Below are 23,669 nucleotides of genomic sequence, written 5' to 3'. Positions count from 1 at the left end.
AGTAAGAAATTCTTACACTAAATTTTTAAGATTTCTCATAAGTTTTTCTTTGCAGTTTTGCCTTCTTGTATATATATATGTATATATATATATATATATATATATATATATATATATATATATTCTCACATGGCCTCATCAAGCCTCAAAGTGACTTGGAAATATTTCTTATCTGTATGTAATGGTTCTGGTTAAAACTGTGGTTTTGCTACTTTATGAAAATTGAAAATTATCTTTGGAGTATAACTAGTCTTCTCAAAACATTAAATCAGCTAAAAATATGGTTCAAAAGAATAAATTAGAAAGAAGTAGGTCCCAAAGAACCTACTTTTCAGTTTACTATTTGCTGAAACCTGCATTAACTCAAGTAGTTGCATAGGTGTGGCGGGGGGAGGGGGGCTTATAGAAAATTCACTGTCAGTCAACTTTACTTAGGCACGTCATTATCTTACTCTTTCTGATATTGATTCTCTTCACTAACTTGTAAAGGAAAGTTATAAGGGAAAATTTTGTTCTTTGGAGAGTTAAAAATTTATGAGTGTTTTTTTTTTCCAGGCTCTTAATTATCTTGGTATTCAGCCCACAAAGGAACAACATCAAGCTCTGAAACAGCAAGTACAAGTAGATGCAAAGGGAACAGTATACTTTGGAGGTAATATTAAGTTCATTGTGTAATTTTAAATTCATCACAGATGCTTGGTAGAATTATTAGGACTCATTTTCATTAAAAGTGCCTCTTTAGAAAGCATTGGGGAAATAACACAAACATTTGCAATTATGGTAACCAATGCTCTAAAAACAGCTAGACTACTGACATCACTGATTAGCAAAGAGAAGTTTCTGAGAATTTTTTAGATCTAAAATATTCTATTGAAATCTTAACTTTTTTAGTATATAACGTTGCTTTAATGACTAGGGAATACAGAAGTCTAATTCCACTATTATATTTTCAGTTAATATGATGCAATAAATAATTGTATGATGCTACATATTTATTTTTATTAAACATAGCATAATGTTGACTTATGTGAAATACATTAGACTCAAGCTTTTCTACTACTGTGAATTTTGGTGGCATCTCTGTAGCTGGTATTATAAATAATTTTATATTAAATATAATAGTTTTTTAATAGGATAAATGCCTACAACTAATTTGGACTTTTAATATATAGTAAACTTATTTTCAGATAAAATATAAACACATACTGGTTCTCTATTTTATAATGTTTAATTACGTTTGTTGTTTGACCTGTTTTGGATGCCACATCTGGTAGTTAGTGCTCAGGCATTACTCCAAGGTCTGTGCTCAAGGATGATTCCTGATAGAACTCAAGGAACCATATGTATACTTGGGATTGAACTCAGGTCAGCTGCATACAAGCTATCTTTCTATCCCCATAAGGTTTTTTTTTTTTTATTCTTCATGATATTAGATACTTTTCCAAAAAATAGTAGATTAAACATTCTGTAATTTAATTTTGTGCCTGCTCCAGCAAACATTCTTTAATTTTAATAGAATTAATTGCTATAAAAGAAGAAATTTACCCTTTGGTTCTGAAGTGTATGTATGTGTGTGTATATATATATATATATATATATATATATATATATATATATATACACACATACATACATACATACATATTCCCCATTAAATACAGAGTCAAAGGAAAAAGAACAAGCAACAAAAATGCATGTATAACTAGATCCACAATATATGAGGACAAAGTAGATAATGAAAGTAAAGGATTTAATCAGTAAAGGAAAGTATAAAGCCCAGTGTTTGAAGAGATAGGGAAGTCACAATGGGAAACAAGTTGATTTGTCTCTCAAAGGGCAAAATAATTGAAAACATCAGGTACTTTTGAAAGCTTGGTATAGGAAATTTTCAAATAGAATTATTTAAATCTAGTACTTTGAGGTAATTATATATGTTGTTCTTTCAAGCAATCTACCATCTACCATTCTTACACCTTCAGTGTAAAATAAGTATACTTTCTTGAGAAGTTGAGTAAGAGATTTTCTAGCTTTATAGTTGTCGATAGCAATGGAAGTTGGGGAAGTAGATGACAAGCCATCTCATAACATATCCTCATATTGCTCGGTGAAAATAGCAGCCATGGGGCCCGGAGAGATAGCACAGCGGCATTTGCCTTGCAAGCAGCCGATTCAGAACCAAAGGTGGTTGGTTTGAATCCCGGTGTCCCATATGGTCCCCCGTGCCTGCCAGGAGCTATTTCTGAGCAGACAGCCAGGAGTAACTAACCCCTGAGCACCGCCGGGTGTGGCCCAAAAACCAAAAAAAAAAAAAAAAAGAAAAAAAAATAGCAGCCATGGTTATATGCTATAAGCAAGAGATTGTAGTATTCCTTCTGAAGAAACTAAAGGAAAGGGTCTGAAAATAGTAGAGGGGTATGTCTCTTGCTTTGCATGTTGAGGACCCAGCATCCTATATGGACCCCTGAGAATGGAACCAGATGTAAGACCTGAGTACAACCAAATGATAGAAAATGAAGAAAAACAATATACTTGCTGGATCTTTAGAGAAACCAGTCAGAGGCAAATTATGTACATTAAATTTCCAATCAGTTTTAATGTTTGATTCTTCTTCAACATGAACCCATACCCAAGAGTGACCACAGAGTTGATAGCCTAAATGTAGAGGCCAATATTATCAAGTACTTTTAAAAACTCAGATAAATAAAAATACAATAATGTTCTTACATTATACAATGTAATTAAAATATTTTTAAAAGATGAGAAAATAATAATTTAAGAAATGATAACACTCATGAAATATGAGTAGAATATTATAAATGAGAAAAATCAAAATATATTGAGTCCTTGTAAATTATAAATATAATAATAAACATAAAAATGAAAGGTGTATATAGATGAATGGGTTACATATACCATAAGCCACAGTACTAGTGGTTAATGTTCATGTAAAGAGTCTTGAATCCAACATTAAATGGAACCTTGCTCAGCTACTTATTTTTCAGGTGACTTTAAAAAGTTTATGAAGGTTTACTTGTCTTAACCAAAATCTGTAAAATAAAGAGGAAAAGACCTACCTCTGGGGGTCAGAGTGATAGTACATTGAGTAGAATTTTGCCGTGATTTTGCCATGTGACTGATCCAGATTTGATCCACGACATCCCATATGGTCCCCTGAGCACCATCAGGAGTAATTCCTTAGTGTAGAGCCAGGAGTAAGTGTGATTAAAGAAAAAGTATGATTATAAAAAAAAAAAAGACTTACCTTAGATTTATTGTGAGGATCAAATTGTAGAGCATTGTGTCTCCCATAGACCAGGCTATTACATATCATTAACTGCTGCTATTATTATTAATAATGATATTATTATTACTGTTACTTTGGGTTCTTCCATATAAATAGTAGTATCATAATATTGTCTTATATTCAGAAAAAGATGTTCATACTAAAATGTGTTCAATTTCAGATTTTGTCCAGGTTGCTAAAAACTTATTTAGCTTGCAGTTGGATGAAGTAAATATTGGTTCACATGAAATTTCAGACATATTAGATTCACAGGTATGGTATACATATAGATTACATTTATATTATAAGTCTCAAATGTTCTATGGTATATGTAGGATTTAGTTGTTGTTTTCAGTATGAAAATGCCAAGTGCTTCTTAGATAAATATATAAAGTACAGGTTAATTTAAAATTTGTCTTTGGGGCTGGAGCGGTGGCGCAAGAGGTAGGGCATTTGCCTTGCATGCGCTAACCTAGGACGGACTGCAGTTGGATCCCTGGTATCCCATATGGTTCCCCAAGCCAGGAGCGATTCTGAGCACATAACCACCGAGCTTCACCGGGTGTGGCCCACAAAACTAATAAATAAGTAAATAAACAAATAAAATTAGTCTTTGTGAGACTGGACTAAGAAGGCAATAAGATGCCTGCCTTCCACACAGCTTACCCTGGCAGGTTTAATCTCAAGCAATCTATACGGTCCCCCTGAGCCTACTAGAAATATTTTCTGAGCACATATCTAGGAGTAATTCTGAGAGTACCACTAGTTGTGGCCCCAAAGCAAAACAAACAAAAATCATGTGTGAGACCCTGTGTTTGATTTTGGCACTACACAAATAATATTAGTGATAATAAAATTCATCTTTATCTCATCCATCTTCTTTTCACTATCCTCTCTTGCTGCTTCCTTTCATAAACTTACTCCAGAAAAAGTATTCATATAGTAAATGTGTATATTCTGAAGTTTCACAATCTGAAACATTTCATGTAAACTGAAGCCTGTTATTCTTCTACTCCTGTGTTTATTTCTAGCTATTGTACTCTCACTCTTCCTATTCAAGATAACCATTATTTTTACCTTCTAAAATAAATTAATTTTGCATATTTTTATATTTTATGTAAAATGGAATTGTGAAGTCTTTTAACTATTTTTACTTAAAGAGAATGCATCACATAGTTGACATAGTTGACCATTATACATTTGTTTCCAGCTAGGTAAAAAACCATGTTATTGAAAAAATAGTAGAAAGAAAAAAAGTTAAAAAGAAAAAGGAGGAGAAGAAGCCAGAGAGATAGAATGGAGATAGGGCATTTGCCTTGCATGCAGAACGACAGTGGTTCAAATCCAAGCATCCCACTTGATCCCCCGAGCCTGCCAGGAGCGATTTCTGAGCATATAGCCAGGAGTAACCCCTGAGTGCTGCTGGGTGTGATCCAAAAACCAAAAAAAAAAAAAAAAAAGAACATGAAGAAAAGAAAATTTTTTTAAAAAAAATAAAGGAAAGAAAGGAAAAAAGTGCAGCTGCACGTACATTTGTGAAAATTGTATCTCCAATGAAGTCATTAATAGAGTGGCAGGTTTAGTTGCTCTTGTGTTCTAGCCATTCTGTTAAACATCATGATTTACAAAGTTGTTCATAATATGGTTGTTTCAAGTATTCAATATTTCAACACCAATCAATGTGGCCCTAGTTTCACCAAAGTCTCTAGTTTTTCCCTTACCCTTAAGACTGCCTCCCAGAAGGTATAAAATAACTTTATTGTGCTTGTACAATACACACTAAAACATAAAACTAAAACATAAAATTACTCTTGCATGAATAATTCCCTTTTAGGTGGGTTTGCTGATAGGACTGACTGGTTGCATATATTTGTGCTGGTTGTACATTCATTCTGGCTCTGAAACTGAACACGTATGCTGGCTTATGAAGTTGCATATATATATTCTCATTCACTTTTAATATACCAAAAAATTAATATTTTCTCTTAATATATCCTTCCTGAAGTTATAAATTTTAGAGTTTTTGTTTGTTTGGGGTCATGCGAAGCATTACCTAGAGTTACTCCTAGCTCTGGATCACTTCTGATCACTCAAGGATCCCTTCTCGTAGGATTCAGAGATCCTATGGAATGCCAACGGTTGAACCCCAGTCATCCTTATGCAAAACAAGTGCCCTACTCTGGCCCAAATTCTTTCAATCTTTTACATGCTTTTTTAATAAGTTCAATATAAATAGCATTGCCCACGTATAGAATAAATGTTACCCACACATGAAATAAATGTTATATAGTTTAGTTTTCCTGCAATGTTAGAAATTAAAATTGCAATTTTATTTCAAGATTATCCCAATAATTTCACTTTATTGTTATTTGTTTAGGCACCACACCTGGTGATGCATAGGAGTTACTCTTGGTTACTCAGAAATTACTCCTCACAAAACTTGGAAAACCATATGGAATGCCAGGGATCAAACCTGGGTCAGCCCTGTGAAGGCAAGCACCCTACTCAGCATACTATGGTTCTGGTTTCATTATTTCACTTTTTTTTAATTTTTATTGTGGCCAAAGTGAATTACAAATCTTACACTGTGATATTTAAGGTACACAGTGACAATAAATGAGGGCCTTTCCACCACCAATGTTGTCCTCCCTTCATCCCTGTTCCCAAGCATATATCCCTCATCTCCCTCTTTTATCCCCCAGAATGCTAGTGTAACTAAAAGCATATATGATAACACTAATGTAAACTTTAAAACTGTTATTTTCACTTCTTACTGATAGGAAGTTTGAGTGATGTTTTTTTTATTAAAATAGTTTCAGAAATAAAAGATATTTTTATAACTTTATTGATCACACTATGTTTGATCTTCGCAAAAAATATATGTAACTTTTAAAAGTAGTTTATATCCTATTCTATATGATGAAAAAAAGTTCTTTATTTTTATGCCTATTACCCTTTGCAGTCACCTAAAAATCTAGTCTGAGAACTTTCAGATTATGCAGTTCTTCCAGAATTGAAACATCAATTTACCAGAATTTATTTTGCAGCATTTAGAGTGGGAAAATCGAAACTATAAGAGCATGGATTTTTTTCACTAACTTGGTTATTATATAGTTATCTACATAACATGTACAACAAAGCATTCTTTTCTTACTGCTCTTCAGTTCTCGAATCTATTTACAAACTTTTGATGCAAACAGAAATATTTGATGGATGATCTACCACAGAAGGGAATTGGAGAATTCTGAGTACTTTGAGCATATAAAGTTTTGACTTTTTTGATTGTTTTGTTTTGTTTTGTTTTTGTTTCTATGCAACATCTGGCTGTGCTCAGAGTTACTCCTGGCTCTGTGCTCAGAAATCACTCCTGGCAGGCTCGATGGGGACCATATGGGATGCCAGGGATCAAATCTGGGTGGTTTTTTGCAAGGCAAATGCCCACCCACTGTGCTATCGTTCCAGCCCCAAGTTTTCTTAATAACTGCAAAGAAGCACTCATACTCAAAATTAGTAATTTATGTTCTTCTTACCAATGTTATTTTAGGACAGCTAAGAATGTATTCTTTTGGGGCTGGAGAGATAATACAGCAGTAGCACGTTTGCCTTGCATGCAGCTGATCCAGCACAGATGGTGGTTCGAATTCCAGCATCCCAAATGGTTCCCCTAACCAGCCAGGAGTGATTTCTGAGTGCAGAACCAGGAGTAACCCCTGAGCACCGCTGGGTGTGACCCAAAAACAAACAAACAAAACGAATTTATTCTTTGATACTTTGACAGGAAGAGCAAAGTACTTATGCCAATTGTGCATGATCTTCTATAAGTAATTTTTCTTTATGCCCTCATATCAAAATGTTGTGCAATAATTATTAGAGCATTGTACAAGATTTTCTTCTTTGTATTTGTTAGGGCAAATCAATAGTACATTGGTTAGGATGCATTCCTAGAATGCCTAACTGGGGTTCAATTCTGGCACTATATGGACCCCAGAGGATCACCCACTGTAGCCTTCGATGTTGCTGAGTACCTTCAGGTAAGGGTGTAGAGAATTCATTGACATAGCCTAGGTATCTATGACACTGAAAACAGATGCAACATTACATCTTCAGGCCCTTGGCATTGAACCACCTGCCTAGTTGTCTTAGAACCTCTGTTTGCTCTTGGATCACTTCAACACTATTTAGAAGCTATACCAGAAAAAGAAAAGCATAATCTCACAGGATACTCACTGAGAAACATAAAATCATTTTTATATATAGTTCCAATCTTTTTTGAGTTTAAAACTATAAGTGACTCATCTGAAATGATATTTCTTAATCTGTGGTTGAAGATACAGTCTAAGGCGGTAGGGAAATTCCACTGTGGTTATCCCACAACTAGCTCATTGCATAAACAAGGTCTTGTTCTATAATTCATCTGCTAGATGGATGCTTGATTTTATTCATATTTCTCTTTTTTGATTGTTAAAGATTATTTAATTATTTTGCCTAAATTTAAAAAACAGGCTTTTTTCTGTCATGTAATGAACTCACAAAGTACAATACAAAAATCTCCAGTAATGATTTTTATCACATGTATAAATATTTCTCATAATCATCACTCAACAGGCTCTTTCCAGGTGCCAATTTCCCAGGCAACTATAACTCCTACCTTTATACTGTTCTGATTTATATTTGCACAGACTGTGTTTGCATGTTCTTGAACTTACTTAGAATGTACTTAGAATGTATATACTCTTTTGTAACTAGTTCCTTTTATTCATCAGTTTGTCTGGCTCACAATTTCTTGATATGCTTTCTTTTAATGAGGAATTGCTGAGTCATTAAAGGTTAGCCCTGCTTTGGTTTAGCTAGCAAAGAAAGCTTTTCATTTTGGAAGACTATGGCAGGACTGAAAAATATAGTTATATACCTGTGATACTAATCATCATTGCTACCAAAAAAAAATCACACAGTGCTATATTGGCTGCTGATACAAGTTTGTACACAGAAAAGTTAAAGCTTGAATCTACATATAATCTAATAGCACTCTAAACTTTAGTAACAGTATACTATTGTTTTCCTAATATGAAAGCTTTGTCACACTGATCAATTGTGAGCAGAGGCACTTAAAATTACAAGAAGGCACAGGTTCTCTAATAGTGCCTTTTTCCAAATTGTTTTCTTGTGTAATCAGTTTCACAACCACCATTTTCACAAGTGAAATGGAATTGAGAGGAAATATAAAAAGTAAAACTGTGATAATTATGAATAATGTTTCACTTATATTAGGTCATGAAATAAATCACATCTACCCATATGTGTAGCCGTCATTACTTAAAGCCACCTCATTATACACATATTGTGAAAAATGTGTATTACATAAATCTATGTATATTGGATTATGTTAGTGCTGTGTTATATTAGTAAGATAAATTCAGGACTATCCTCCAAGCAACTTAATGTAAGAAAAGTCAGGTATCTGTATAATATAGTTTAAAAATACAATGTGTGTCAGGCCATTAATAGAATGTAGGAAATTCAGAGAAGATTCATCAAAGAGTTAGCATTTTTTTGGGGGGGGGGGTCACACCCAGTAGCGCTCAGTGGTTACTTTTGGCTCTATGCTCAGAAATCATTCTTGGCAGGCTCGGGAGACCATATGGGATGCTGGGATTTGAACCACGTCCTTCTCCATGCAAGGCAAATGCCTTACCTTCATGCTATCTCTCTAGCCCCCAAAGGGTTAGCATTTGAGTTTTCAATGACAAATGAGATTTTTGTTTGCTTGATAAGTCAACAGTTTAAAAGTGATATTTTAGGATTGTCTCAGATCTTCAAAACTGTCATTTCATTATATACCATTTCGTTTATTTATAAAGTTAATGAAAAAGATCAATTCTGGGCAGGGGCTACTGTCTGTAGAATTTTCACATTCACCCCAAGTCTGTGTAGGTTTTCTGCCAGTTTATTTCTATACCCCAGAAGATCTGTATGTTAGGTTCATTGATATACCTCAGTTGTCCCAGTTTATGTGTGTATATGTGTGTGCAGGTGCGTATGTGTGTGCAGGTGCTTGCACCCTCCCTGCAACTATAAGAGAGACCTCTCCAGGCTGATTCCTGTTTATGCCCTAAGATGTAGGGGTATACTCTAGAAAACTACAAGCCTGTGGGTTGGGAAAAACTATTAACAAATAAAAGTTATGTATTATTTATTTTTGTTTTTAACAGTACTCAGGTCTTATGCCTATCTATGTGCTCAGGGATCATTTCCAGTGGGCTCCAAAGACTTTAGTAAGGATGCCAGGGTGTCAACACATGTGCAAAGAAAATATCCTCCCTAAACACTATGCTATCTATCCAGCTCCCAAATGATTTTAATATTAAAATATTTTGTGTCTTCACTTAATAGTTTAGCAATGTTTTGTGACCAGAAAGATGCTGTAGTAATTTAAGTCTTATTTATATAAATGTAGCTGAGGGTAAAATTGGTTTTACTTAAAGTTGCAGTTGATATCTTAACTGTGGAACATTATAAATTGTTTCTATAAAGGAACAAAAAAGGCCAAATATATAAAATGAGGAAATATACAATTGAGTATAGGTAGAATAGAAAAGAATGTAGAGATGTTGGATATTTATTTAAACATAGTAACAAAAAGTGTGTCATCTAGAAGACTTGCATTTGGAGACCAAAAAAAGATAGTACAGGAGTGTAAGTACTTGACTTGTATTCCACTAACCTTGAATGGAATCCTTGGCACCATATATGATCCTTGAGCACTGTTGGGTGTCACTCATGAGCACAGAGCTTGAAATACTCTCTGAGCATGGCACTCAAACACCTCTTCCTCATAAAAAGGAAGGCGAAGACTTGTATTTGAATGAACCAAAGGGAAAGTTAAAGATAACTTCAAAGTATTGTTTAGGTTGACGACATTATTAATAGACTAAAGAAATAAAGGTGAAGGGGATGATGGGTAACATCTTAGTAACTGGGATGACAAGTATAAATAACTAAAAGGCCATTTAACATAAAATTGTAGACATCAGGAAAGGGATAGGATGATGACTTAGAGGTTTATAACTGAAGCAATCAGTGAATGAGATCACTAGAGCAGGATTTATAGAGAACAATGCGAGAAAAGAATAAACTCTGGGGCTCCGAGGAATAAACCTGTCAAAGATAGAGGTGAAAACTTCTATTTTGAAGATTGTAATACATTGTTAACACACACACACACACACACACACACACACACACACACACACACACACACACACACACACACACGCGAGCGCGCCGGAAAGATAGCATGGAGGTAAGGAGTTTGGCTTGCATGCAGTGGTTCAAATCCCAACATCCAATATGGTCCCCCAAGCCTGCCAGGAGTGATTTCTGAGCATAGAGCCAGGAGTAACCCCTGAGCACTGCTGGGTATGACCCAAAAACAAAACATAACAAAACAAAATAAAAAATACACACATAAAATTGAAACAATATAGCGTGCTCATGGGTTCAAAATTAACATTTTTTAAAAAATACCACAGTACTCAAAGCTGTGTTCCAGAGGTGATCCCTTTCAAAATTCTGGTGCCATTCTTCAAGAACTATGACAAACAGGGCTGGAGTAATAGTACAGTGGGTGGGGCACACGCCTTCATTTGGCCAACTCAGGTTCAATCCCTACCATCTCAGATGGTCCTTTGAGCTTGCCAGAATGATCCCTGATTTGAAATAACCCATGAGCACTACCAGGAATGGCCCCAAAAACTAAAAAAATATTTGTAGTGTAGAATAAACATTGCTGAAATTGATACAGTACCTCAAAGGAATCCTCATAGTCAAATCTATTCTATAAAAAAATAATAATAGACGCTACATTTTCCTCAACCTCTGCTAAAAAGATTTAGTAATATGTGCAGATCAATGAATAGAATTGAGACCCCAGAAATAAATCTTCACAGTTAATTTAAGACAAAAGAATCCAAAGCATACAATGGAGAAGGTAATAAATCTGGAAGGAAGAAAGGAAGGGTAGAGGGATAGAGGAGGGTAGGAAGATAGAAGGAAACTGCCAAAATACGTTGACCTAAATATCCTGGAGTCATATAGTTAGGAAACAAAAGTGAAACTAAGCAAATAGAACTACACCAATTCAACAGGACTCTGTACAGCAAAAGAAGCTACCATTGAAAACATGCTTTCTCTTTCTTCAAGTCCATGTTCTCCCTTGAATACATATTTTGCTTTGTTTCTTTGCTTGACTGTTTCCACTCTAGAGTAGCCTTTTATCTCTTTAAACATACCTCTCTCATTCTCTTTTCTCACATCTTTCTAAGTAAGTTTTTTTTTAATATAAATTTTTATTTTGATCATAGTGGCTTACATATTGTTGACAATAATATTTTAGGTACATATTTACATAAAATCAGGGGGGATTCCCATCGCCAAATTGTCATCCCTACGCCTCCGTTTCTATCCTACCTCCCTTTTCCTTTTCCCTCACCCCAGGGCGGCTAGAATATGTGGTCCCCTCTGTATCTAACCCACTACTTAGTAGTCTTGCACCTGTTTGGTCCTGATGCCTCCCTTATTTCCCCCTCTATCTGGAGTCAGGACTAGCTAGTTCAAGTTGCGTGGTTTTGTTTGAAGGAGAAAAAAGCAATAAACTGGGGTAAGAGTCTAATACCCCGAAAATGGGCGGAGTCCTTCTAAAGGCTCTCATCATCAATCTGGGAGATGGAGAAAAAGTAGGTGAAACACTCCACTAGTACCAAAAGAAGTGTCAAATATCCAGTGAGGGCTCCAGCTATATCGATAAGCACCACACAGAGCAGACAAAACAAACAAACAAACAAGTAGAAAAAAAAATAAAACAAAAACAGACAAACAAAAATCACGCCATGGTCTTGAATTAAGAAACATGGCATAGCACATAACGAAAGAGAAGAAAGGAAGAGAAAAAAAAAATAAATAAATAAAAAAAATAAGTATAATTGGGGACTACACTTTCAATAATCACACCCAAACAGAGAAATCGACCAAAATAGATTGGTAAATCAAAAATAATAATAACAATAATAAATGAAGGTAATATATATATTTATATCAAAAAAATAACCAAGGTTTTGTGCTTTTTGTATTTTTGTTTTTTTTCCCTCCTGCACTGGCACAGTAAATATTGGGGTCATTCGAAAAAGAATTCACTTGGCCTAAGAGATATGGGATTTCTCCGTCCTTGGAGCATACTGTCATGGGATCAACTCTAGACATTGCTCAGGATCCTTTACTTTCCCGGTGGTGTTTGTTTTTTTTTTTTTTTTTTCTTGTTTTTTTTTCCTTTGGTGTGTGGAAGACTTCTGCTCTGTGCTTAGAGGTCTCAGTATCTGTACAGATCCTGAGGTGGGACTTATGATGAAGTCAGTCTTTGTGGTTCTAGAGGTTCTGTTACCTCAGTGTCATTTTAACCCATCTTCTGTGGTTGATGATCTTGGTCTTTGCACTGAGCCTAGGGTGGCACCTAGGATAGCGTCTTTCTTTGTGCTCCCAAAAGCCCCATTCCGTTACAATTGTCTCTGCCGGATCTTTGGGGCTGGGGATCATGATTCTTGTGCAGGTCATAGTTCAAACCCTAAACTAGGGCTTATTTATTGGTCCCAAGATGTATACAGTCTGGTCGTGGATCAAGCAGCCAGTCATCTGTAAATCCCGATCTTGGGTTTTTGTCCTACCAAAGGGAGCCAAGACTTCTGGTTTTGTCTTGTCGTTAGTTGGTAAGGTAGGCTAATCTGCTCTAAGGTCAAGATGATCGCATTTTCCCCGTTGTCAGGATATCATGTTAGAGCTGGGCCTTGTTGTTGGTCTCGTCGTATTAAGGCTGTCCTGGATGGAGTTTGTTTCCTGCAGCTGTTGTGGAGAGCTGTGCCGTTTCTATGTCGGAGATCCAGGGTTCAAGGCTGGATGAATGGTATCTAATCACCTGAGGTCTAATTTGATTCCACATGACATATTTTCAAGGCAGGAGATATCCCTATATTTTAAATAACTATGAGTTCCTATCTCTAGTAGATAAGAGCTCTCTTTTATTTTTTTTTTAAATGTAAAATTTCCCCTTTACTTAGTGTGCCTTTGTAGGGGGAAGTGGTTCTACATTATAATGTCTGTTTATTCGTGGGTGGACTGATGGGATAACAGTCACAGGTCACCTACCAAAAAACGAAGAAAGAAAAAAAAAGGGGGGGGGGGATTGAAACTGTATGTGCTCACAAATATATATGAAGGACAAACATTTAAAAAAAAAAGATAAATAAATAAATTAAAAAAAAAAGAAATAAAATGAGTTAGCGAAATTTTTATGGGACCAAAGTGGTGCAAAAGACTACCTTACATTTGGGGGAGGGCAGGTAAAGAGGTGGTGTATTACAGGTCTTATGCCTATGTTGGAAGTACAGTTTTTCCCATTGTCTTTTGGGTTTTTCTTGTGGTGTGTGGGTTCCCAGGCATCTTCCTAACCCACCCCCTGACCTTCTTCAGATTGGTAAATATTTGCGGCAGGGGGGTCTTGGAAGAGTTCTTGCATTGGGGATACTTTTGGATCTAGGCCCGGTTTCAAGGAGCAGTTCACGTTAGGGGGAGTTGGTCGGGAGGGCCTCGCAGCATGAGTCCATAGGGGAGTTGGCTGTCTTCTCTAAATTTCTGAATTATGTTATTCTATTTAGGGAGTCATGTTATAATAAGTTCATCTGAACATTGAATAGTAGTACTTTCCAGAATGTGTTTTATAGACATTAGTCCCATGAGATACTTGTAAAAGAAATAAATTGGTGCTAGTGAGGTGGCGCTAGAGGTAAGGTGTCTGCCTTGCAAGTGCTAGCCAAGGAAGGACTGTGGTTCGATACCCCGGTGTCCCATATGGTCTCCCCAAGCCAGGGGCAATTTCTGAGCACTTAGCCAGGAGTAACCCCTGCATCAAATGGGTATGGCCCAAAAAACCAAAAAAAAAGAATAAAAAGAAAGAAATTAAAGAAGTAGGTGTAATATAGTCATATAAACTTAGGGAAATACATATTCTTTACTTGTATTTCTTCCTTTTAGCAATTTGGTATATTTATTAGCATAATACGGTTGATGAAAGTAGGTTCTACTACTGCCATTTCTCAGTTTTGTTTTTGCCCAAAAATATTTTATACCTTTTGAAACACAATTTGGGAAATTAAATTATTATTTGAGTGTGTGTTAAGTAATGAAAGTTTAGATTAAGGGACAAATAAAGTATATAAAATAAATTATGAACAATGACCACATATAGCCCAAAATAAAACCCAAAAATTTAAGAACAGCATTTCCTAAAATTTGAGAAAAAATGAGACATCCTCTCTGATAATCTATTTCTGTTTGTCTCCTTCTGTTTTCTGTTGTGTGTTTATCATACCCATTCACCATAACTTTTAATTGAGTAGTGAATAAAATCACAGATTTAATGTCAGGCTTCTGTAGAAATGTTGAAATGACAGCTGTTAAAATGTGGGAATGTTTATAACCTTTTAATCTCATTTTCTCATCTTTAAAATTAAGAAAAAATACAGTAAAGGTATAATATTGAAAATATACAGATTGTAGCAAAGTATCTATTCCTAATGGTTACTATTACTTGTACTATCTTTTTCTACACTTTATCACCTCTCCTAGGTGAAGGGGTCTGTTTTAAGTACATATTACACAATTTTTCTTTACTTAGTTCTTTAGATTAATATTTTTATAATTTTTAAACTGTTATAACTTCTACACTGAAGTTGGATATAATGAGACTTGGAATTTTACCTTTTATAAAATTGTCTTGGTTTTTACCTTGTAACGAACTGTTGAAGGAATAATGTAGAAGTAGGAGAAAATTGTGACCTTTGCCACTTTTGTTGTTATTCCTTTATGCATGAATTATTAATATTCAATCTACAGTTTCTGTGCAGGAATCTTGATTGTTATTTTATATTTTATTTATTTAAACAAGACAAAATCAAAGGGGAATGCAGCAGGAAGGCACTTGCAGTGTACATGGCTGGTGCAAATGCAATTCCTAGCATCCAACATGCCTATCCTGAGCACACAGTAATAAACCTAAGAACTGCCAACTTTGGCCCCAAAATCAAAATAAGTATATATGTATATGTTATTATGTAAACTAATATCATTTAATTCTATTTTACTAATAACAATATTTAAATGAACTATGTTATTCCAGATTGCTTTAATATTCTTTTTAACGTGATCTATTGACTGCAAGCTTTAAAAAAAAAGAATTTTTTAATAAGAATGCAAAGTTCTAAAACTATTAAAAACAATTGTTAGGCATTTTTAATATTTTTTCTAATATCTAGATTTTTTCCTTACATTTTAATTTAACAGTGTCTACACTATGATTCCTCAGAAACAGATGAAATGGAAAGACTTAAGCATCAAAGAAATTATGCCCTGAAAGAAGTAAATAGACTTAAGGTAATCTCGAATTTAGCTTCCTTTTAAAAAAATATGATCTTAAATTATCATATATTTTATCTTAATTTTAATTTTAAAGAATAGTAGTGTCAAATAACTATAAATTTAGATTAATATTACATTTTGTGATATTTCTTTTCTGAGTTGACTTTTATGGTTAGTATTTTAATGAACACAATTATTTATATTTTAAAAGTTCATAAATTTCACTGTTAATAATTTTGCTCATATTATATGGTCTAGCTCAGGGGTCTCAAACTATTCTTTGAAAATAGAATATAAAAACCTTACTAAAGGCCCTCTGTACAACATTTTGTGGCCCACGGCCAGCCTTCAAATATCTCAGTATTCGCGATTATTCGCTTACTGAATAATCGCAATAAAAATCGCATTAGTAAGAAAAAATCGTATTAAACATTCGCATACCCCGAGCAGTTCCGTTCGGGGTATGCAAATGTTTAATGCTATTTTTTGCGATTTTTTTTTTATTAATGCGATTTTTTATTGCGAATATTCGGTAAGCGAAATCCCTTATGTGGTCCTGCCTCACCCCGACTTTGCCTCCTGCGGCCCCCAGGTAAATTGAGTTTGAGACCCCTGATTTAGCTGCTTCGTGTCCCCCCTCCTTTTTTTCCCCCTCTTAGATTGGTTGGAAGGATAAGAAAGATCCTATGGGAGTCAAAAAGCAATACAATACATTTTAAGATCCTTAGAAGTTCACTGAGGGAATACATTTTCTCTTGGAGAAAGCTCTTGTTAATTTCTCCCTCAACTTTTAATGTAGTTTTGTAAGGTAGAATATTCTTGCCTAGACATCTGGGACTGGAGAGATATCATGGAGGTAAGGTATTTGCCTTGCATGCAGAAGGACGGTCATTCGAATCCCAGCATCTCATATGGTCCCTCAAGCCTGCCAGGAACGATTTCTGAGTATAGAGTCAGGAGTAACCCCTGAGCACTGCCAGGTCTGACACCCCCCCCAAAAGAAAAACAACAAAACAACAACAATAAAAAGAAATCTAAAAGGTTGGGTTTGTTAGTTTTTGGTTTTTATTTAGTTTTTAGATTTGTAACTGTCATTCATCTCTTTTCTGTTGAGAAATCTGATAATAGCCTGATGAGGGTATTTTTTATGTTATATAAAGTAACATAGAAGTAATATGGGAAATATGTTTTGTTTAATAAAGAAATTGATAATAATTTCTGTATATTCCCTTATAAGATTTTCTGATGTTTAATAGAAAGGTAGCATTTTTATGTAATCTGTAATAACCACTAAATCCTGCAGTTATCAATTTTCAGACTCTTAGATCTTTTTCATTTCTCCAATATTTAATATTGCTAAAATTGATATATATGGTTTTATACTTATATCATCATTTTAAATTTATGTTTTAGTCATGTAATATTTAACAAGGTTTTACTGAGGAACTATTCAATAAATAAGGTTTCATATTTAATCTGTAGTTTATTCAATTAAAGCATAACAATATATCCTAATATAACAAAACATAAGAGCTTGATTAAGACATATTATTTTCCTAGAAGCATAAATCAGCTTGTTTGTTTAAATATGTTAAAAATATATAAAGCAGTATACATTTCTTTTTAATGTTTCTATTTTTAGTTTTTCTCCTTGAATATATACATACACATAGCAGATATTGTGAAATGAAGTTCAGAGTGTTTGAATAATTTCCCATCCTTTATTATATTGTCCAGGTTTATTTTTCACATCTTAATTGAGAGACAAACAAAAATGGAATCAAGAAAATTTGGTGCCATTGGCTAATTTTTATTGAATAAGTATGCTTTCTCAAAGGTGCTGATTTATATTAGTAAAATTAAGATCTTTCTGCAGTTACAATGCAATTGCTTTGCAAGCTGAATGAAAATAGAGTTTTCATTTACAAATGCAGAAAATCAGGACCAAAAAGTAAAAGTTGAGTTTCTAGGTCATAAAAGCATGAATTCTAGCAGTTTCTTTAATCTATGGTTACATTTGTTAGAATGCTCTATTATATTCAGTTTCATATACTTCATTTTATCTTATGCAGAAATGAACTTAAATACAACAAAAACAATTGTTTTTTAATAAGCATGTCAATATTGTCATTCAAGTTTCCCAATCAACGAGATAAAGAACTAGTACAGCGGGGCGGGAAGGTGGCGCTAGAGATAAGGTGTCTGCCTTGCAAGCGCTAGCCAAGGAAGGACAGTGGTTTGATCCCCCGGCATCCCATATTGTCCCCCCAAGACAGGGGTGATTTCTGAGCGCATAGCCAGGAGTAACCCCTGAGCATCAAATGGGTGTGGCCCCAAAACCAAAAAAAAAAAAAAAAAAAAGAAGAAGAAATAGTACAGCTAGTAGGGTGTTTGCCTTGCACACAGCCAACCTGTTTTTATTGATTTATTTATTTATTTTTGGGTTTTGGGTCACACCCAGCAGCGCTCAGGGGTTACTCCTGGCTCTGTGCTCAGAAATCGCTCCTGGAAGGCATGGAAGGGCCATATGGGATGCCAGGATTCGAACCACTGTCCTGCATGCAAGGCAAACACCCTACCTCTATGCTATCTCTCCAGCCCCTCCCCACCTGTTTTTAAACCTCAGCACCACAGATGTTCCCTGACTATCACCATGAGAGAATCTTGAGGACAGACCATGACTAAGTCCTAAGTACTATCAGATATGACCCAAAAGCAGAAAGAGAGAATTCCTGTTTTTAATCAACTATTCAAGCTTGTATTAAGTGCTTCTTAAATTATTCTTATTAATTTTATTTTTTACTTTATTTAAAGAAAATGTATCACATATTTGACACAATTGATCATAATACATTTGTTTCCAAATAAATAAGAGCAAGTTATTTTAAAAAAGAATAGAAGGGCCAGAGAGATAGCATGGAGGTAGGGTGTTTGCCTTGTATGCAGAAGGATGGTGGTTTGAATCCAGGCATCCCATATGGTCCCTCGAGCCTTCCAGGAGCGATTTCTGAGCATAAAGCCAGGAATAACCCCTGAGTGCTGCCGGGTGTGACCCAAAAACCAAAAAAAAAAAAAGAAGAAAGAAAAAGGAAGGAAGGAAGGAAGGAAGGGAGGGAGGGAGGGAGGGAGGGAGGGAGGGAGGGAGGAAGGAAGGAAGGAAAAGAAAAAAGAGAAGAAAGTTATTTTTAAAAAAGAAATATAAGTACAGTAGCAAGTCTGTTTTTGAAGATTATTCCATTTCCATTGAAGTCCTTAGTACAATAGCAGAAGTTTTAGTTAGTTCTTGTTAAATGTCCATTCTGTATCAAATAAATGAAGTTTTCCAGCAATCCAAAACACTATTAGTAATAATGCAGCTTTTGTGAGTGTGTTTTCAGCTACCAGGCCTCTTGGGAAAAAGGAAGGCGCGGGGAGAGTGCTCAACAGGGGTGGCGAACAAGTTCGACACAAAGAGCCAAAATTTTAAACTGTGAGAGTCAGAGCCACACCAGCAGTGACCTGCCAAAACAGACACTCACACTAAAGCATATAATTTTAACAATAATATATTAAACACATATTGCATTTTGCCATTTTGAGTGACGGTCAAAATCCTGTTTGCCACCCCTCCGACTAGTAGCTAAAAGCCCTGGTGATATCAGCTCCCACCTAGTTTGCCTGAAGCTTGGTCAGATTGGTGTCCTTGAAGGGAATTGTAGAAGGACAGTAAGGTGGAGCCAGGAAAAAAGTGATTCTGGGTGATGGAGGCAGGAGATATGATTTTGGTGGTGGAGAGGTTGAACCCACCCTCTTTTCCAAAGATTGACAGCTTTTTCTGCATGGCCCATGAATCCATGATTGTTCAGAGCTTGGGTTACATCTTTTTCCAGAAAAGACCAAGTCTGTGGAGCTAGCCTGGTTCAAACATGGCAACTGCATTTGTGGGCGTGGTTACAGCTCCCAGGCTTTCAGGAAGAAGAAGGATATAGGTATAGGGTAACTGTGCTCACTCCAAAAAGCCCTTGTGAAATCAGCAAAAACCAGTGTACCTGAAGTTTAGTCAGATTGATGTCCCTAAACATATTTATAGAAGGGTGGTAAGGTGGGACCATCAGCAAAATGGTGATTCAAGTGATGGATACAGCAGGACCGTGGCTTGGTCTGCCCTCTCATCCACTCTATACCTATGATTTCTCACTGCTTGAGTCTATGAAGTTAGTTTGACACAAACATGGTGACTTCATTTTTGGGCATTAAATTATTACTTCAGGTGTGATCAATCATACATGAATTTATTTCTGATAAATTTAGTTAAATAAAATGCATAATTATATCATATTTTGATTACACCAATCATATCTTCAGTTGTTAGATAATCCTCCAAGATCAAGTTAGGAAAATAATTGTCAGTTTCATATATTATCTTTAGTAAGGTTTTTATATTCTATTTTCAAATAATAGTGTTTTCTTTCTTGGAAGCTCTTTGGTAATAGTTAATATTTTCCCAAATTTAATTACTATTACACATTTTGTTTCTAACTTTGAGCCAAAGATTTTGATATTTTATAAAATGGCTAATTAAAAATGATAAGATATATTCTTGCCACAATTATATAGCAAATAAATAATAGTAAATAATATAGTAAATATAAATATAGTAAATAACTAATTTTAGATGGTATATACCCAGCCATAAAATTGACTGGGAGTTATATTTTTATATTGTAGCACTTTGATTCTTGGGGAATTTATGATCTTTGAAACAAGGCACTAAAAGTAATACTAATTGATACCTTTATAATTAGTTATTAATTCAGTGGTTTCTGAATATAGGAAAAATTATTTGAATCAGAAAGAGAAAGGAAGCAGTTGTCAGAAGAACTCCAGATTGTGAAACAAGTAAGTGCTTATTGTAGATCTGTGTTTTGTGTGCATATGTTTAAGCATTTGAGATATAATTCAATGATGCCATCATATTTATATATGTAAAAAATGTAACATGATATGGATTTTAAAAGCAATCACTTTCAGAGCCAGGACTTGTGCTAAAGTCCTGATATTATTGCTCAAAGCAATGATAACTCTTCTTTAAGGTTGTTTTCAATGTATCAATTGACTAAAATAATCAATTTCAATACTTTTCTATTAGTTTTTTCTCTTTTTAATATTTTTACCCTTAATTTCTCCTTTCCTCACCCCCTCTTACCTCATTTGATTAAAAAGGGGGCAGAAAATAAAAAAGTTTTTCCAAGGCAAATACTTAATAAAAAAATCTATTTTTATTCTTTTTTAAATTTTAACTGATCTCAAGCAGTTTACAATGAATACAGTGACATAATGAACTTGGAATACAAGTAACAAAGACAGAAAGTTAGGAGACCCTTCTTAGAAATATATAATTGCCTGTTTTATTCTTCCCCTTTATTGTCTCCAATGAAAGCATATAATCTGCCAAGAAGTCATGTAAAACCTATAGGATCCATATGTATCTTATATGACTATATTGCATCACCTTCAATATACATATAAATAGAGTTTTTAGAGTTCCTACAACTTGCATGCTACTAGGATACAAAGAGCAGAGGAGGTAAGTCTTATTAATGGTCTCTGGGTAAAAAAAAATAAGGGAAACACAGTATTATATCCAATACAAATAAAATCATCCTCAGGGAAAACACAAAAACTAATGCCAGAACTAAACACAGGCCAGGAAATCTGTGGTTCTCGACACCTGAAAATATGCCATATAAGTAGCAGCCTTGGAGAGAATCATTGCTTCTTGGGAAATTTTAAATAAATAGAAAAGTGGGAGGTGTTATCTCCTGAATGCTAGAGAAAAAAGGAGAGGGGAGGGGCGAATTAAGGGTGGGTTGGGATCTTTTCTTTTTTTGCCCCCCCAATTAGGATCTTAAAGAGAAACAAGTCCTAACAGTCCTCTTCATCTATGCCTTGATCTACTACAACCTTCAACAACATGAAACCATAAAAGAAATTGCACAGAAGAGGGTGCTGTTGAACTAAGGAACTCTTTCCCTGAAAGAAAATGGTGTTTAAAAAAAAAATGTTATCTTTATGAAATAAGTGTAAAACAAAAAATTAAACTATATAAATTAAAACATTCTTCCTTATAAAAATCCTCTCAAATAATTCAACCAAAAAGATGAAGAAAACTAATACAACAATCTAAGCTAATTTAATACACACAAACAAGCATTTAGTGCTATCAAAAATAAAATAAATCTTGAGCAGGCAATTAAAAATCTTGAAAGTTAAATTGGCAGCAAAAGGGCAAAACTGAAATGAGAATTGATAAAAGGAAACATATAGAACAAAAAGAATCATATCTTAAATAAAAACTCAGTTACAAGGAAGAAATACTATTGTCCGAGGAAGACTCTTAAGTGAAATGAAATGAGAATATCCCCTTCATTTTGAATACTTCTCTATTTTCAGTGTAAGAGATACCAGGCTCATCTGCTTACCCTCTCCTAGCCCTTAAGAAAGTTAATTCTCTAAAGTGGATAGTTTTCTTTTTTGGTGAGGAATGGTAGGTACTTAGATATACAATGTTATCATGTGTCACTTGACTAATTTTTAGCTGATAAGAATTGGTATATACAACTGTGTGTTTATACACACACATATGGTCCAGAGAGATAGTATTGTGAATAAGATGCTTACCTTGTATCTGGGTGACCTGGCTTCAGTCTCCTGTACCCTATGTTTCCCCTACCACCATTGGGAGTGATCACTAACTACAGAACTAGGCGTAAGCCCTGAGCACCACTAAGTATAGCCGCAAAACCTAATCTGTATACATTCATATGTATGCACATATAATTTAGAAATAAAAATGTGTTCACAACTATCCCTCCTATTCTAGTCTATTCCACAGAACTCTTTCTTGACCTCCTTCATTCTGTCTGTGTGCTCTCAATAACCAACAATACATTGGTGAGACCTATCGTAAATCTAGAAAATTATTTCAGCATTGTTTTGATCAGAACCCCAAATCAATAAGAAAAAATGCACTGAAAGGACTTAGGGTTTGCTTGCAGTTTTTTTCTCCCAACTTAATGTCAACTTGTCCTGTCAAACACATAAAGAAAAGACTGTGTTCTTAATATACTTAAATAACTTATTTATTTTCTTTGTATGAACACGTCATTAATTTGAAATACAATTTGGCTTGCTTTCAGTTTGCTGCACTTGTAAATTTATTGTCTCTTTCCAATCTCAGTTATATGTAATTTTTAGTATGTATAACAGTAAGGAAAAAGTCCTATTAAACGTCACTTTTAGGGGGTGCCACTGCCTTCTTTATTTATCCACCCAGTTTTTATTCACATTGCAATAACCTGTTTCAATGCTGCATAGTTTATTCTTTTTTGTGTGAAGAATAACATGTATTTATCTTGTTGTTTATAAAAGATATCACTATACTAAGCTATTTCATACTTTGCTTTTGGGGAAGGACTTGATAATATTTCCTAGAAATAATTACCTATAATTTTATAGATATCATTCTTATTCTTTCTTGCAGCAAAATAGTATTCCTTAGTGTATATATATATATATGTATATGTATGTACTCTACCATTGTTTAATCACTTACATTTAAAGAGTAAGATAGTTCCCAGTACTAGCTGATCACAAATAAACTCCTTTCGTTATTGTGCATGTATATTTAAATATTATCAGTTGTACATCTTCATGGTAAATTCCTAAATATTTAGCATGATTTTGCCAAATTGAAAGATAAACAAATAACTAAGTTTGTTTAAATTATCAAATTTTGTTTCAGAGGGGTGTTGTTTTGCTTTACAGTAGCAATGTGTCAGAATTTATATTTGGAAACAACTTTGCCAATAGTATAATCCAAGCACTTGCTTTTCTTGTTAATGAGAAATGGTATTGATGGGTTGTGATATTGTTTATGTGTTTGCCT

The 23,669-nt window shown here is 34.5% G+C and overlaps 1 protein-coding gene across 1 annotated transcript in view; it reads left to right on the top strand.

Moving 5' to 3' along the window:
• The window catches only part of STXBP4 (syntaxin binding protein 4), a 101,154-nt gene that overhangs the window by 42,852 nt on the left and 34,633 nt on the right, over positions 1 to 23,669 (top strand). The window contains 4 exon segments of the mRNA XM_049772783.1: positions 556 to 652; positions 3,465 to 3,556; positions 15,668 to 15,757; positions 20,555 to 20,620. Coding sequence (XP_049628740.1) covers positions 556 to 652; positions 3,465 to 3,556; positions 15,668 to 15,757; positions 20,555 to 20,620 — 345 coding nt within the window.

The sequence above is a fragment of the Suncus etruscus genome, chromosome 1 (genome assembly GCF_024139225.1).
Source record: "Suncus etruscus isolate mSunEtr1 chromosome 1, mSunEtr1.pri.cur, whole genome shotgun sequence".
NCBI classification, from domain to species: Eukaryota; Metazoa; Chordata; class Mammalia; order Eulipotyphla; family Soricidae; genus Suncus; species Suncus etruscus.
Note: the sequence above shows the minus strand (reverse complement) of the source record. Positions and strands in the feature narration are given on the sequence as shown.